This window comes from Arachis ipaensis, chromosome B05, assembly GCF_000816755.2.
Source record: "Arachis ipaensis cultivar K30076 chromosome B05, Araip1.1, whole genome shotgun sequence".
In the NCBI taxonomy this organism is placed as follows: domain Eukaryota; kingdom Viridiplantae; phylum Streptophyta; class Magnoliopsida; order Fabales; family Fabaceae; genus Arachis; species Arachis ipaensis.
The window spans coordinates 675,491-692,077 of NC_029789.2; the positions used below are offsets into that span (position 1 = coordinate 675,491).

At 35.8% G+C, this 16,587-nt stretch overlaps 4 protein-coding genes across 5 annotated transcripts in view; 3 read left to right on the forward strand and 1 right to left on the reverse strand.

Annotated features, from left to right (window-relative positions):
* Positions 1 to 81, forward strand: part of LOC107642301 (serine hydroxymethyltransferase, mitochondrial) — a gene marked incomplete in the record, with an annotated part of 5,369 nt that extends 5,288 nt beyond the window's left edge. The window contains 1 exon segment of the mRNA XM_016345608.2: positions 1 to 81.
* Positions 978 to 8,105, forward strand: LOC107642300 (probable cytosolic oligopeptidase A). Its single transcript, XM_016345607.2, has 17 exons — positions 978 to 1,451; positions 1,570 to 1,737; positions 2,408 to 2,531; positions 2,949 to 3,025; positions 3,333 to 3,476; positions 3,565 to 3,795; positions 3,865 to 3,955; positions 4,224 to 4,345; positions 4,929 to 5,036; positions 5,123 to 5,368; positions 5,840 to 5,985; positions 6,400 to 6,517; positions 6,772 to 6,931; positions 7,116 to 7,147; positions 7,297 to 7,362; positions 7,570 to 7,641; positions 7,890 to 8,105. The coding sequence occupies exons 1-17, from the start codon at positions 1,041 to 1,043 to the stop codon at positions 7,971 to 7,973; spliced, it is 2,400 nt and encodes a 799-aa protein (XP_016201093.1). The 5' UTR covers positions 978 to 1,040; the 3' UTR covers positions 7,974 to 8,105.
* LOC107642302 (protein BRICK 1) lies at positions 9,405 to 10,370 on the forward strand. 2 transcript variants are annotated; one of them, XM_021122738.1, is made up of 3 exons: positions 9,405 to 9,420; positions 9,497 to 9,776; positions 9,976 to 10,370. In XM_021122738.1, exons 2-3 carry the CDS (start codon positions 9,644 to 9,646, stop codon positions 10,098 to 10,100), a joined length of 258 nt encoding a protein of 85 aa, XP_020978397.1. In that variant the 5' UTR covers positions 9,405 to 9,420; positions 9,497 to 9,643; the 3' UTR covers positions 10,101 to 10,370. The 2 variants fall into 2 exon arrangements, with proteins under 2 accessions (XP_020978397.1, XP_016201095.1); XM_016345609.2 differs by lacking the exon at positions 9,405 to 9,420 and having other exon boundaries at positions 9,481 to 9,776.
* The window catches only part of LOC107642298 (nodulation receptor kinase), a gene marked incomplete in the record, with an annotated part of 7,210 nt that continues 1,577 nt past the window's right edge, over positions 10,955 to 16,587 (reverse strand). Inside the window, 14 exon segments of the mRNA XM_016345606.2 lie at positions 10,955 to 11,491; positions 11,777 to 11,909; positions 12,270 to 12,459; positions 12,704 to 12,772; positions 12,843 to 12,969; positions 13,100 to 13,326; positions 13,906 to 14,081; positions 14,178 to 14,249; positions 14,362 to 14,433; positions 14,659 to 14,730; positions 14,831 to 14,902; positions 15,081 to 15,231; positions 15,596 to 16,074; positions 16,268 to 16,579. Coding sequence (XP_016201092.1) covers positions 11,153 to 11,491; positions 11,777 to 11,909; positions 12,270 to 12,459; positions 12,704 to 12,772; positions 12,843 to 12,969; positions 13,100 to 13,326; positions 13,906 to 14,081; positions 14,178 to 14,249; positions 14,362 to 14,433; positions 14,659 to 14,730; positions 14,831 to 14,902; positions 15,081 to 15,231; positions 15,596 to 16,074; positions 16,268 to 16,579 — 2,491 coding nt within the window.

The following is a 16,587-nucleotide window of genomic DNA, read 5'->3' on the forward strand; positions in this document are numbered from 1 at the left end:
ATGCAAAGAAAAAACATATATGTTGATGATGATATGAATATGAACGTAGAAAAAAACTTGATCGATATTGATACTTTCTCGAAAAAAATGTATAGATTATTGTTATTATTATGCAATAAAAGGCTTAAACAATCAAATTTTACGGCGCCGGTGCGGCATGGCACCGCGCCGGTACGGCTGGGTACGCGGCTGATTAAAACGACGCTGTTTTGCGTTTCTTTTTCTTTTTTCTTTTTTTTTTTCAGATTTATACAAAAGAGGGCGTAAAACACGAACCCTAGCAAACTCAGTTGCGCTTCGGAATTCCTTTGCTAGGTTGATTTATTCAGGTGGTTATTTTGTTAGTGTATTCTCATATTTCTAAGTTCTAACTATGATGAAATTATTTAGATCTATTTATGTTGATTTTGTTGTGTTTTTATAGTTTATTGCATGAAATTTCATTTCATAATTAAGGAAAAAAGAGTGAAATCCCAGTTCCAAGCATATAAAATTTATGAATCTTTTTATGTAAACTGCCAAACATATGTATACTCAAGCTTAGAAGATTGTCATGCCTCCTACTTATATAATTTATCTGGTATGGATATGGAACCTGCTTGTAAGCTTTAACATTGCATTATCATAAAAAAATTTGCTGATATTCTCTCCTCTTTTTTCATCGGCCTCTTTCATGGTATAAAATCCAGTTTTTTTTTTAACCAAAAATAAAAGATTCGAATCCGTAACTTCTTAATTGAATATGGAGAGACTATGCCATTTGAGCTATAACTCATTGGCTTTTATTTTACCAACTTATCCTCTGTATAGCAATCAAATTTCATCTTTGACTCTACCATTTAGCTAAGAAAAGTAGAAAACAGAAATGCACAAAAATTCTCTACTCACTAATCACTAATCACAGGATAAAATAAAATGAAAAAAAAATATTTGACATTATTCATAATACCATATATGATATACCAGATATATTTTTGTTTTCCATAATGTAGCTCCCGAAAAATATCGAAGATTATAACATAGCAGAAAGCGTTTCAAAAATGAGACAAAGAGAGAGAATTGTGGTGGGAGCAGTTCTTATAGCAAACATGCTAATGGCAACTCGCCTCACTCTCACACTCTCCACCATTCACCGCCACAACCCACTTCTAAGGCGTTACTCTTCTTCCATTTTTCGCCCCAAACAATTCTCAAAATCCCGTCCCTGTCCCCTCTGGTCTTCTTCTCTCTCCTTCTGCCTCGACGCAATTCATAAGCCAACTTCGCCAACACCATTCGCTCCTTCTCACTCTCATTCTTCTTCTTCTTCTTCTTCGTTCTCAGTTGCAGCTTCTTCACGCGACGACGTCGTTGAAGGGAACCCTTTGCTTCAAGACTTTGAGTTCCCGCCGTTCGACGCCGTAGAGGCCAAGCACGTGCGACCCGCAATCCGAACTCTCCTCAGGCAGTTGGTATGCAAGTTCGAGTCTTTCTTCTCGTTTGGTCTCTTTTCCTCGCGTTTTGGGAAATGGGTCTTCGTCGTTTTTGGTTTTTAAATTCGTTTTTTTTTTCCTGATTTTTTTAATGTAGGAAGGAGAATTGGAGGAACTAGAGCGTAACGTGGAACCTTCGTGGCCGAAGCTGGTGGAACCGTTGGAGAAGATTGTGGATAGTTTGGTTGTTGTTTGGGGCATTGTCAATCACCTCAAGTCTGTGAAGGATACTTCTGAGCTCCGTTCTGCCATTGAAGATGTTCAGGTATTGTTTTCTGCGTATTTTTGTTTTGGTTATGTGAATTTGTAAATATTCTGGTGAGTGTTTAAATTCTATTATGTATTCTGTTTGTTTCTGTGAATTTGTTAATTTGGGATATTGTGCAAGAGTTTCTTAACTTTTAACATATGATCATTTTCTTGTTGCAAGTACTACTATATCATTGTAGCATGTTTGTCTTGTCCTCCCCCCTCAAATATTGCGTAGAAGATTTTTGTCTTAGACTCTGAGAGTAATCTGGAACTTGCAGTTTAGCTTTTAGTCAACTCTTGTGTAGTGTGTATTTCGCTTATGAACTATAAGAGCTTGTTTCAAATGCTAGGAATTAGAATTCACTCAAGAATTGAATTCTTTTTCTTGCTTTGGAACAACTAAAAATGAATGATTTGAATTCCTTTGAGAATTCCAATTCTCATTTTTCCTTCATTTGTAAATCAGACCAAAAGGGGTCTGATTTCCAAATCCACTCACACTTTTCAAATTTGAATTCTATTCTATTAATATATTATAGTCATTCCAAATCATGGAATTGAGTTTCAAATAGAAATGAATTCTTTTCTTAAAGGAAATAGAATTCTTTTCTCATGTTAAATGGTTTCCAAGTGTACTGTTGCTGTTGTACTAACGACTAGATGGGCTTGGGTTTTGTCTGCAGGCAGAGAAGGTTAAGTTTCAGCTTAAGCTCGGGCAGAGTAAGCCTATTTATAATGCATTTAAAGCCATTCGAGAGTCACCCGATTGGCAGACCCTGAGTGAGGCTCGCAAACGTATTGTTGAAAGTAAGTTTTTTAGATGTCTTCTGATGCTATAATGACATTCTTTTCTGGATATTTTACTGGTGTTAGCTTGTTACTGTTGAGTTGCTTGAAATGCTCTGTGTTATATCCCCAAAGCTTCTTCTTAGCTTGTAGATTTCATCTATTAAGTTGGAGGATTTTCCTTATTTATAGATATTCTCTTTTGCTAGTTTGATGCTGGGATGGGATACTATGCCCAAGATGGACAATTATGTGTCGTGCCTTTTGTTTTTGGTGTTTGGCACGTAATATGGAATCCATGTAACTATGTTTTTCAACTTATACAGAATAAGTTCTACACTGTTCTGAATATGGAAGTGTGGTTATGTTTTACTATTCACATGATCGGATTTGTCATTTTATAATTGCCAAATAACAGTTTCACTTGTGCTTTTGCAGGCCAAATAAAGGAGGCGGTTCTTAACGGTGTGTCCCTTGAAGATGATAAAAGAGAACAATTTAACAAAATTGAACAGGTTTGTTTTTATGACTATTATAAAACAAATGCTAATATGTTTCCCAAGTTGTTCTTTTTACAGCTTGAAATTCCAAGTGCATTGGCAATATATGTCTCCCCCACCCATAATATCCTGATTCCCAAGTACTTCAAATATGCTAATAAGATTGTGTTTGAAAGATTCTATATTTCTACGCATGTGCTATAATTCCTGATCCAAAGTAATTGAGCTTTAATTCTTTAGGACCAAAACAAAATTTCATGAGGTACATTTTACTTAAATTTTTTGTTTTAGAATTTTCTTTTAATTATAATTTTATCCATAGGAGCTGGAAAAGTTATCACAAAAGTTTGAGGAGAATGTTCTGGATGCAACAAAGAAGTTTGAAAAGCTAATCACAGATAAGAAAGACATTGAAGGGTTACCTGCCACTGCTCTTGGGTTAGCTGCACAAATCGCGGTGTCCAAGGTTTGCCATGTTGGCATATTATGTTATTTTTCAAGTTATGACAATCAGCTATCTTTTTGAATTCTAACTACTTAGTGGGAGCATGCAGGGACATGAAAATGCCACTGCCGATAATGGGCCATGGATAATTACATTGGATGCTCCAAGTTTTATTGCTGTTATGCAACATGCGCGCAATCGTTCTTTGCGTGAGGAAGTCTATCGTGCATATATAACCCGTGCATCTACTGGAGATTTGGACAACACTAAAATAATTGAGCAAATTTTAAAGCTTAGGATGGAAAAGGCCAAGCTTCTTAACTACAATAACTATGCTGAGGTATATTTTATATCTTTTCTTTATTAAGAGTAGAATCCTGTTGTAGGCTGCTGACGTAGAATCCATCAGATTAGCATGGCAACCAAAATGGCAACTGTTAATAAAGCAGAAGAACTTCTAGAAAAGCTTAGGAAAGTTTCCTGGGATGCTGCAGTGCAAGGTAGTGCAAAGGACACCTCTTTATATTGTTTCTATTTCTTTACTGGCTGCTTTATTAGTTATTTATGGTAAAGATGCATCATGTATCTTGATGGAGTTAGCATGTCACTGTAATTGAATTCTTCATAATAGTAATAATTCATGGCTTTTCTGTTTCGAATCCTTGACACAAGTTCTGACACGTGATTTTCTTATAGCATTTTTTTTTAAATATCCATTTTCCTTTAATCAAGTAACATCTTTAAGCGTTTAATTTTCTTACCAAGCAGATATGGAAGATCTAAAGAAATTCTCCAAAAATAAGGGTGCATTGGAAGCTCATGATTTGAAACATTGGGACATTACCTTTTGGAGTGAGAGGCTTCGGGAGTCAAAATATGACATTAACGAGGTTTCTCCCCTCCCCCAAAAAGCTTTTACTTGGAAAACATCACTAGGTTTTAATTTTGACTTTTAACTGTTAAAACAAGACGATTACCAGAATTGAAGTGATTAAAACAGATTAATTTCCACTCCACATCATGGAGTATTTGATTCACTGTTCATGCAGCCATTTATAGGAAGAATATTAGAACTGAATCAGAATACTAGTGTTTATTGATGTATTACACGCAATGACAGGGTAGAGAGGATGTTAAGAGGCCTCTCAACACTCCTAACAACCAAAAGTTACTCAAATGACAAGTCACTCTTACCTCTATCCTATCACATATATTTATACTAATCAAGTTACCTGCCTAACTACTCTTAACTAACACATACTAGTGACTAGTGATAACTAGCGCATATATTATTGGAATCCTAACAGAATTCTTCCTCCCTTGGTGTTTTCTTCTTATTATATTTTAATGGTTAGTTAATCCCTGTTCACTCTTGAATAATGAGTCAACTGTGTCAAGATTCCATTTCTTGTAATAATTTTTTTGTCTTTAATCTGCCTTCAAAAGCTGATGACTTCTGCTTTTGTCTTGTAGGAAGAACTGCGCCCTTACTTTTCTCTGCCAAAGGTTATGGATGGACTCTTTAACCTAGCAAAAACACTCTTTGGCATTGAAATTGAGCCGGCTGATGGTCTAGCTCCGGTAACTGAATTCATGTTTGTTCAGCTTTGGTTTTTGTAATGAGAAAAGCTATTTAAATTTACTGATGCATGATTATTGTTTTTAAGGTTTGGAACACTGATGTCAGGTTCTTTCGCGTGAAAGATTCTTCTGGTAATCCAATTGCGTATTTCTATTTTGATCCTTATAGTCGTCCTTCTGAGAAAAAGGGAGGTGCATGGATGGGTGAAGTTGTCGCTCGTAGTCGCGTATTGTCACGAGATGGTACCTCAGCAAGGTTGCCTATTGCTCACATGGTATGCAATCAAACACCTCCGGTGGGCAACAAGCCAAGTTTGATGACATTCCGTGAGGTAAGATTAGTTGTTCTTTTTTATTTTATTTTATTTTTTCCCGCCTATTTTAGATTCCTTCTTGGATGTGACTTTAGCTATGCATTCTATCATTTCAAAATCCCAAATTAAGAAGTTATGGAAAAAGCAGTGTGCTTTTTCAGTTCAAGATCCCAAATAACTGCATATTTTAAAATTTGAACTCAGGTTTTAAGTGGGTATCTACCTTGATGTGTTCTATGCAAAGTCGATGTGTACTAAAAGCAGTCATGGTTCTCTTGTGGTTCTGCCAAAGGTCAAACCACCATTGCTTACACAAGGTGGCAAATTGTAATGAGTTTGCTTGATATTGCATGATATATAGGCTAGGATAATGTAGATTTTGGATAATTCTCAACTTGTAGAACAAGATGTAATTATTGGTTTGTATACATGTTATGAATTCATAACTGCTTCATAAACTAGCGTTTTTTCCCTTTCTTTTTTTATCAGGTTGAGACTGTCTTCCATGAATTTGGCCATGCACTTCAGCATATGCTTACTAAGCAAGATGAGGGTTTGGTTGCTGGTATTAGAGGGATTGAGTGGGATGCTGTTGAATTGCCTTCTCAGTTTATGGAAAACTGGTGTTACCATAGGTAAGGAGCAATATATGTCTAATTGTCTAACCCCACTCTGTTTGATCATATCTTTCGTCATCTTTTAGAGTGATCCCTCTCAAGTAACTTATGGTTTTGCCATATAAACAATTTAGAAAATCAATTCTTTTGTCTTAATACTTTGGGCATCAATAGAATGTGTTCTTGGTTTAATATTCTACACTCCAATTTCTTCTCCTTTTCTTCTTTCTAGGGCACTGTGAAAATTGAAATTCCTGGACTTGTTGACAGTTTGATTGAGCAACCTAATCCCTTTTAATCTTATTTATAGTGGCAACTTATTGCACATTTGTATCTTCTGAGTAGCCAGTTATGATATTTCAACTACGGTATTAGTATTATGCATTTTCTTTTATAGCTCCTTTTTCTTTCTCTTTCCTTTTTGGGCTTTAGGGAGACACTAATGGGCATTGCAAAGCATTTTGAGACTGGGGAGAGTCTTCCTGAAGATGTATATTTGAAGCTTGTTGCTGCTAGGACTTTTCGTGCTGGGTCTATGAGTCTTCGACAGGTAAGAGTTCTTTCTCTTGTTGCTTGTTTCTGAAGGATGAAATTAATAAACCTGATTCTTGTAATATTTGTTCATCTATAAATCTATCTTATTGGGTTTTAATTAAATCTTGAATGAATGATTTAACTTGTTAAGGCTTTAGTAATCTATGCATTTTGAACTTCAAAATTTTATGCTGATTGTTGAGTTTGGATTATTTATATTATTAAGTGACTTACCGTCTAATATTTATTCCCCTTTAATGTAACGTGCAGATAAAATTTGCTAGCCTAGATCTTGAACTTCATACAAAATATGTTCCAGGTGGACCAGAATCCATCTATGACGTTGATCGCAGAGTTTCTGAGAGAACTCAAGTGATTCCTCCATTACCAGAAGACAGATTCCTTTGCAGCTTCATGCATATATTTGCAGGTTTGCTGTGCATCTTATACTTTTGTAGTCATGTGTTAGGAACTTGGGTATTATGGTGTTCCCGAAGTCCCGCATCGAGTAGTATGAGATGCTTGATGTTCTTCAAGTACTAGCATCATGCAAATATCTCTACAAAATGTAACTCCAATTTATTTAATTTTCTGCATATTTTATTTTCTTATAGGTGGATATGCTGCTGGATACTATAGTTACAAGGTATAATCTTTATTACTTCATCATTGATTGAAATTTCTCATATTGAGGGTATATATATATCTCCCTCGTTTCCTTATAGAACCCACTTTGCATCTCTAACAAAGCAAGAAAGAAAACTGTACCTTACAATGATTTTATCTATCGTGCAGTGGGCTGAGGTGTTGTCTGCAGATGCATTCTCAGCATTCGAAGATGCTGGATTGGAAAATAATGAGGTACATTTAAAAGCAAAGCATCCGTTTTATGCCATTCTGTTTTAGGCTTAAAAATCCCCCACTTTTTAAATTATTTTCTAATAGAAATATACAGTATAACAATCTATCACTTCTTTTTTTGTAATTTATTAAACAAATGGTGCACTCTTGTAAAATATTAAGATTTTCTGCACAATGTGGTTTTAAAACATGATCTTTTTATCACAGGCTGTTAAGGAAACAGGCCACAGGTTCCGTGAGACTGTTCTTGCTCTCGGAGGCGGCAAAGCACCACTTGAGGTCAGATAATGCACCCTGACCCTACTAATGGAAAATAAGTTCTAGAAGATATCATGATGGATATGTTTATGGTTTAGGATAATTTACATATACTACCATCATATAATTAAAAATTTCAAGAAAAATCGCTTTATACTTTATATCGCATAATCCCTTTTGGTCGCGTGTCCATGTTTGACGAAGCATCTAGATGCGTATCTAATGTCTCGAATTCGCGATTGATCATGATATGTTGTGCCTACATGCAGGTATTTGTGCAATTCCGTGGAAGAGAACCAACACCAGATGCTTTGCTTAGGCACAATGGCCTACTATCTGTTGCAGCTTCATGATAATGGAGTTGTTCAATACTATGTGAAGTGGGACTGAATTCTTTTTGAACATTCATGTAGTTAGAGTTACATTTTTTAAAATATTATCCTCAGTTTACAACATTTAATAGAAATATACATTTTTGCTTTATCTGCCTTTTTTTTCCAATCATCATGACTAATAAAAATGTAGCTAATTCCTAATTGTGAAGGCTACGTTCTAACAACTTGGATTCGGTGCCTTCACGTCTTTGCTGAGGTAGTGGTGGATGGGGACGAACTAGTTGAAGTTATGGTTAAAGTGGGTGCGTCATCTACTTTGAAAGACCTTTGTCACTATTTTATAAAGATAGCAAACAAATGATGAACATTTCTTCACAAAATATATTTGTACATTTGCAAAATGATGAATCATGAGCACTCTAAGTTACTAAGACACATTCGAATAATCTTTGTGTGGATATATTTATCACTAAGCCTACTTTTACTTTTAAGTGAATATGTATCTAAACTAATGCTGTGAGTAATCTTATCCTTAAATCATGACTCTTCTGCCACTTTTTTTTTAATTTTTATTTATCATTAATGACTTCAAATTGGAAGGGGTTTTACGTCTTTTACCATCTTTTACTTTGAATAATACAGCAGTTAAACTGATTTTTAATTAAATAATAGCGCGTGTTACAAACTTATTATGACATATATCACCGTCTAACTGATAGAAGATTAATTTAATCAATTGTTGTATTAAAATATTTATATTTTCTAACAAGGTTTTTCTACTACCTAATTGCTAATCAAAACATAAATCAATTGTTAGATCAACCCCAACCCCACATACTCAAATAAAATTCCTTTCTGGTTTCATGGTGGGTAAGCAAGTTGCTAAATGGCAATTACCCAAGTAATAGCTTTTTACCTTCTTCCACCACAACAGGAAAATCTTTTTTTTTTTCCAAAGATAATACCTTTATTGCAATTAATTGATTCAATTACAATATCTACATAAACAGGGATAAGCATATACAATAATAAAAATTTGGGAAACTCCCAAAAACAATAATACCAAGCTAAAGCAGTAGGGATTAAAACAAAAAGGACAAGCTATTCTCTCCTCTTTAGTTTCAGTTGCTATGCCTCCCAAGTCGCCCAAATTCTTCCGCAAATGTTAGAGCTTGGGACAGAATTTCTCCAACTTCAACTCTGCAATTTTAAAAAATGAGAGTCTTCCTGAACAACCAAATCTGCTATAGAAGGTAACTTATTTGACTAATTTTTTCTTTTGAGTCTCTTCTTTTTTTCACCGCTTCACCACCACTCCCATGATTCCATAGTCGGATCTCTGGAATCACACATTTTATAATAAATACAATTTTAATACACTAACAAATAAAAAAAAAACTTACAAATATCACCACAGCAAAAATAATTACTTTTAATAATCCACGGGTGAATAATTAACTATAATGTAAAATAGTTTACCTCAATCCAAATTAAACTTTTTTTTATAATTTCAAAAAGTTAAACTTGACCATTTTTCGCAGGTTGGTTAGTCAAAAATCAGTGTTCGGTACTTGAAGTCTGAAGAAGAAACGTAGAAAAATCCTGTTTCGAAGTCGAATCTGCAGAGTGTGAGAGTATTTACTACATCTGGATCTGCAATATTCAGAGAAGAAGAAAAAGAAGAATTGATGGCTCGCGCGGGAGGGATAACGAACGCTGTGAACGTGGGAATAGCAGTGCAAGCCGATTGGGAGAACCGCGAATTCATCTCTCACATTTCCCTCAACGTTCGTCGCCTCTTCGACTTCCTCGTCCAATTCGGTATATCTAACTCTTCCATTTCTGATTTCTGCACTTCAAATTATGCTCTTTTTGGGTACTGAATCACACCAGCAACATCTCAAGTTTGAATATTTTGTTTGTTTGTCGGGATCCCTTTTCCTTTTTGAGCCTAGTTAATTGAATTTGAGTCCTTTAATTCATATTGCGTACCAATTGTTTGTGTTTTTGCTTCATTCAGAGGCTACAACCAAGAGCAAGCTTGCATCGTTGAATGAGAAGCTTGATGTATTGGAGCGTAGGCTGGAACTCCTTGAAGTTCAAGTGGCCAATGCATCAGCCAACCCATCTCTTTTTGCTACATGATGCCATTTACTTACAGCTTTTTCCAGTAAGCACCTCCCCTCCTACCTATAATGTAAAATCTAGAGAGAATATTTGGTTAGTATCTTGCCTTGTGTTATGTAAATCTTGTTCTTCAATTTCAATTTTTGTCCAGCTTATTTGTGATGGTTAGTTACTACTGCACTCCTTTTGTTTGTAACTTTGGACAAGCTAAACCCTATGGTTCATATGTATCATATTTTTAGTTCGTTGTACCTCTATCAAAGCCTTTAAAATCCTACCTTCTAAATCGTTCATGTGTTCATGATGCATTCCTTACGTTGTAATCCTACAATTGCATTCATATTTTCTGTTCTGAAACCAGCTTTCAAATGTAACATGCTTTCTAAAGCAGTAATCTTAGTTGTCGTTCAAGGATCACATCAATTAAGAGTACTGGTGGTATCTTATATTATAAGGAGAAAGGAAGTTGCTTTGGCAGAAAATTTCTGGATTTCTTCCACTAGATAGGAATGGATGATAAGCTGATAACATACTGTATTATAGTCATTATCCTGTCCTCAATAGCATTGAAGTAATGGCCATATTGAGGACCAGTTCAAAGAAAAGAGAATAGATGGTTTCTAGTGAATTGATTCCCAATTATTTTTGCCAGCAGTATTTCATAATTTCTGCAACCCTCATACTTCAATTTGCTAAGATATGTAGTTTAATGAGTTATACCTAACAACCTCAACTAAATGTGCTTGACCTTTCTGCCAACATATTAAATCCTCTTCCAGAATCACATGTCTATATTTTATTAAATCACAATCGAGTTGGTTTATGCGGCCTTTACTAGTGAAGTTTGGACTTAGCAATAGATACTGCCACCGAATATCAATTACGTTTTACCCAAATTATATTTCTACCAGAAGTAATGGGGGATGAGCAAGAGAGTAGTCGTTTCAAGATGCACAGAATGGATGAAAGTACATTCACAAGCATATTCTCTGGTTTGCCATTTCAGAATAAAAAGATAATGGCTAAACCAATAATCAATGAATCATAAAAAATTTCATTGACCCATTCTACTATCTTGGTTGTGGGAGGGACAAGGTTTGTGATGTGATGGTAGATTCTGCAGTAGATGAAGTAGAGGGCAGAACCCTCTTATCCATGACGAAAGAGTAGCGGTTCGATCCTCCGAGGCTGTCTATGGACTTCATGTATTCCGATGCATTGTTTTCTATGATCAGAGCATCCTCCAACTCGCGGACAATGTCATCCATGCATGGCCTGTATGCGGAGAATGGTTCAATACATTGCAGTGCCACTTCCACCACTCTCCACATTGCTTCTGCATGGTATCCTCCCTTGATTCCAGGATCCACAATTTCCTCTATCTTTGATGCTCTTATGTATGGCTTGGCCTGCATGAAAAGTTAAGTTACTTCTTAGTGCCTGCTAATCATATAGGATTGAAAATGGATAAGCAAAAATGTAATCTTGGTAGAGATTTAATATGTATGCACTGTGAGTGTAAAAATAATATTTAGACAAGCATCCAATCATATAGTGTTTTGTCATTAGTGTTTTCCTTAACTTATTATTTCAAAAGTCATACAAATACAAACATTTGATTGATTGATAGTATAAAACTCTTCTCGTATTGGTGCAGTCCAATGATAATAACATATTTTGGAAATGGACCATACCCATTCAACCAAGCTCCACTCATTTCGTGGCCTCTTTATGTCGAGAGGTTCTCGACCACTCACAATTTCAAGTAGGACCACACCAAAGCTGAAGACATCACTCTTTTCCGATAGCTGTTGGGTTGTATAGTACCTGCATAGGGATACTTGTCAGCTTCTGTGTTGCATTCTGTAACACATTAACATATAGGACTAGGAATATTAAGATCCTTCATCATCTCATTTGAATTCAAACAGATGAGTCATCCCTGATAATCTGTAGTTACTTACACAACGGTCTGAGTTATGTGGTTTCATATAAAAGTACATTAAGGAAATATAATAAAAGAACGTTGTTTTATCTCTAATTGTAGTCGCCCTAAAGCAAATTCTGAATGCTGTAAATAACGGTTTCAAGTCGCACTTTTTATTGGTCATTTTTATTCAGACGATTCTAAAGTGCTAAAACAGTGCAGTATGAAATAAGGTCAACACATAATCCGTTTTCACTTACTCTGGATCCAAATAGCCCGCAGTTCCTCTTACTTCAAGTGAAACATTACTGTCTCCTTCCTGTGGAGCATATTTTGAGAACCCAAAATCTGCAACCTTTGCACACATGCTATGATCCAGGAGTATATTGCTAGATTTTATGTCCCTGTGTATTACAGGACGTCCCGGAAATGTGTGAAGATATGCCAACCCTGCTCAATTAAAAAGGTTGTAAGGATTCTAGTATCTCCAAAATGTTATAGATGAAAATTGTAGTTACTAGTGGCTTGATAAGAAATTGAATATTGTTTTATGCTGTTTGCTAAAATCTCAGTAGATCCATGATGGATCAAATACAAGCAAATGATCAGATTTAGCTAATTCAATATTTCCCATCTTTCTTCTTGGTCAAGCCTTTCTCTGGATTAGGAAAAAGCAAAACATCATATTACTTACCTCGAGCTGCACCAAGTGCGACTGAGAGTCTGGTTGGCCAGTCTAATATTTTTCTCTTTGCTGGTTCCCCTGTTGCCAAGTTATACTTAGAATCACTATACATTTAGACATATCAGCGGAAGAAATTGTGGGATATTACCATATAGTCTATTCTGCAAAGAGCCATTGGACATAAAAGGGTACACGAGAATCTGTTGATCCTTTTCATTGCAGTAACCAATAAGAGGCACAAGGTTCTCATGCTGTATTGCAGAGAGTAGGTTTAGCTGCAATATGTATCACGGACCAGTCAGATACTCAGATGACATACTGTAGAAAGTAACTAATAGGCATTGAAATTAGGGAATTTTCATGGGAATATAGAATGGATGATACATTGAAAGGCACATACTGTACCTCATTGTCAAATTCTCGAGTTCCCTGAGTCGACGTGGCTGACCGGACTTTCACTGCCACTTCTTGATCATCGTCTAGCATGCCCCGGTAAACTGGACCAAACCCTCCCTCACCTATCAACGTCTTGTACTTCTCTGTTGCCTCCTCTATATATTCCAAAGTGAATGCTTGAATTGACACAGACTTTATGAAGAAGTCATCTTTGCTTGGCAAAGAGAAAATTAAGTCTGCATTTTTTATTTTTTCACGCAAGAACATGTCAGAAGTTCCCTTATACAGAATGAACAAATAGTGAGAGCCAATTGTACACAACCTCCTCATTTATCATGATAAGTTGATAACAATTTGTCCTTGTTAGCGGGCATGCAAAATGTAAAACCATGTGTTCTGTATTAAAGGTGGCATTTTTAAAGACTAGTGAAATTGTGATCTGAAATCTGATATTGTCTTTAGGTAATGTTTGCTTACTGTCTAGAGACAATGAAGGAATCAATGGGATGATAGAAACACATCTATGTCACTTCTTTTTGGTTGTACAGAAATTGTCTTAAAAATAGTCCGCAAAATAGATTGCTTGGTTCCCTCTATTTTAAAAGTACATAATTATCTTGACATACTCTTATCCAAACATGGTTTTTGTTCTTGATGTCTCTGTCTCTTTTGTCATAGAACTATAAATAAACATCCCTTAGATAATGATATATGATATGACTATACTTTCAGTTTAGGCTGAAAGGCAATATTTTGCTGTAGAATTGCAGAGAGACATAGGACACAAAGGATTAGAGAACCAATAAGATACTTACTTGTTGTCACTGGGTATCTCTTTCCAACAAATCCTTCCCATGGAATTAGTTTATGTCTATAACGGCAAACAAAAATAACTCCAATAGCCAAAGTAATCAATAGTGATCCACATGTAACCACACTAATAACCACTACTTGATCAAGTCTGGAGTCTTCTTCCTTGCATCTTCCGCCACTGAAATATTCATATTAACAATGAAAAGGCGGTCAATTTTACATTGTTATTATTATTCTTTTTATAGAACTTTTTGTTTCTTAGGCTGCTCCTTACTCTGTCTGGATTAGTGAACTGCTCAATTTTGGTGGAATGTCTTCCTTCAAATGTTCATTGCAACCAAAATATCTGGAAGTAATGAATAGCATACAACCTAAATTTATGGAAGACATATGCTGCTAAAATTGATAACAATTATTAATAGTGGTGAGGAAGCAAAATGCCAATATATAAAACTTACAGTGTTTTTAAATTTGGCAGTGAGGAAATGGATTCTGGAAGGGATCCCTCTAAGTCATTGTAACTCACATCTCTGCTCCAAAATCAATCAACATTTGAAAGAAAAATCCAGTGGTAGTATTAATTCACCTTTTACAGTAATCTAACATTTTGTATAGAGAATTATATGAAGTTATGTTGTGATTGTTATATTGATGTTAACTATAACATTGACAAGGATAATATAAGTGCATTATAGGTATAGCTATACAAATCAGACTAGTTCATAGTTGAACTTTGAAAAAGAAGGAATAGTTACATTGATGTCAACAAGGAAGAAAGCGGAAATGAGGAGGGGATTTCACCAGTGAAGCTATTGTGGCTCAGGTTCCTGCACATCACAAAATTATAGCAATACATAAAAATCAGTACCATATTACTCACCAAAAATAAATGCAGAAGCAATTGAATAGGAGTTTTGGAAACAATACAGTGTTCTCAAGTTGGTCATCTCAGTGACACTGGAAGGAATTGGTCCTTTGAGATCACTGGAGGAAAGATCCCTGCATAAATAACATTGTACATAATAATAAACATCTTATGTCAGTGACATATAAATAAGAGTATAAGACTTGAATCATCCAAAAACAGAAACTGCTTAGCTTGAGACCTTGAATTAACGCCATCAATTTGAGTTTGATACATTTGTGGAAATATTTTTACAAGGATGGAAAGACTTACAAAGCAGTGATAACAGATGGACCACTTGAATGATCACATGTTATTCCATGCCATGGGGAAAGAATACAAGGGTCTCCACTCCAACTCTTCAGCACTTTATTGTCTTGGTTTTGCACCAATAACTGTTCTCTTACCTTTTTAATCACTTCCACTGAAGAAATAACAAGGTTTTGTGTGAGTAAGAAAGAGAGGGTCGTATCATAGAATAATATATCATAAACATGGGGGAAAAAATGGTGCAGTTCTCAAAATTAAAAATGGAATGCGAAATAGATAATTATGGCAACTAGCAACATAGGTCATCGAACTCTCAAGTTCCTTGTAAGTTTTGCAGGTTTAGGTCCCTGGATTGAGCTTTCAATTTTCCAGGTTGAGTCTTACAATTCAGGTTCACCTAAGCTCCATAGAGTTTAGGTGAACTCTCAAGTCTAGTTACCTTGCTAGCTACCCCCACAAGGAAGGGATAAAAACAATGGCAACAATTTCACACATAATTGGACCATTACTACACTTACCATCTGTTTGGTTGGTCCCTTCAATCCATGGGTGTACCTGCATGATCTCATAAGCATTCAGAAGTGGTCCATTCTCGGAACCAGATGCCTTGGCCAAGGTTAGGTTCAATGATCCTTTTGCTGATACATTTAAGACAGTGTATCTGTAGTTGGACCCTCCATTCAATATGTCAAATCTTCCCTCTTTGATCTCACTGTTAACAAAGATGTCAAACACTCTTTGTCCTGCTTTGAGAGTACCATTTGATTCAAGGAAGTAGAGAAACACGTGGTATTCATAATCCGTGGTGTTGAGGCCATTGTGGATGAACTCCAACCTCTCAGAGTGGGTAAGAGCAGTTTGTAGGACTTGCAGGGGAGGGAAGATACTATTTTTGGGATCAAAATTGGTGATGTTTAAAGATAATGCAAGAGCTGATGATGATGGACTTGAAGTTTCTTTCCATATTCTATCACTCTTGTCAACAGGGTACCTGAAACTGGTAAATTGTCGAATTATAAGACCGTTTATTCATGCATCATGCAAGAGTAGAACACATACATATGGTCTCGTATCTAACACATTTTCCCATGCAAGAGCCATTTTTGGAGTGCCAATTTTCTTACTCCGCTAGTGGTATACTTTATCAAATAGAGTTGGAGTTACTCTCAAAGTAAAATTAGATCACATACCTGATGTTGCCTCCAAGGTTATTTCTGGTTATCAGTTTCAGAAGACTAGCAGGTAAACCTTGCAGGTACTCTTCATGAAGTGGCCTTAATTCGAGCTGCGAAATATAGGGACTACCCACCCTTTTCACTAAGCAGAAGTCTGTGAAGTTTTGTGTGGCCCTGAAAGCTCCCTCTATTTCTAAGTCCTGAGACCCGAATGATCTCACTCTGCTTAATTGAGTTACTCCTACTGAAACATCAAAGAAAGAATTTGATGAATTCTTAAAGGGAAATGTGCCTCTTATCAGATACACTTTGTTAGGAGTTGTTGGCAGTTGGCA

Bases quoted from the DNA above. Each gene is read 5' to 3' on its own strand.
- LOC107642300 (XM_016345607.2), top strand. From the start codon at position 1,041: ATGAGACAAAGAGAGAGAATTGTGGTGGGAGCAGTTCTTATAGCAAAC. The intron at 5,986-6,399 runs GTAAGGAGCAAT...TTTGGGCTTTAG, and splicing joins GAAAACTGGTGTTACCATAG to GGAGACACTAATGGGCATTG. The intron at 6,518-6,771 runs GTAAGAGTTCTT...TGTAACGTGCAG, and splicing joins GGTCTATGAGTCTTCGACAG to ATAAAATTTGCTAGCCTAGA.
- LOC107642302 (XM_021122738.1), top strand. From the start codon at position 9,644: ATGGCTCGCGCGGGAGGGATAACGAACGCTGTGAACGTGGGAATAGCA. The intron at 9,777-9,975 runs GTATATCTAACT...TGCTTCATTCAG, and splicing joins CGACTTCCTCGTCCAATTCG to AGGCTACAACCAAGAGCAAG.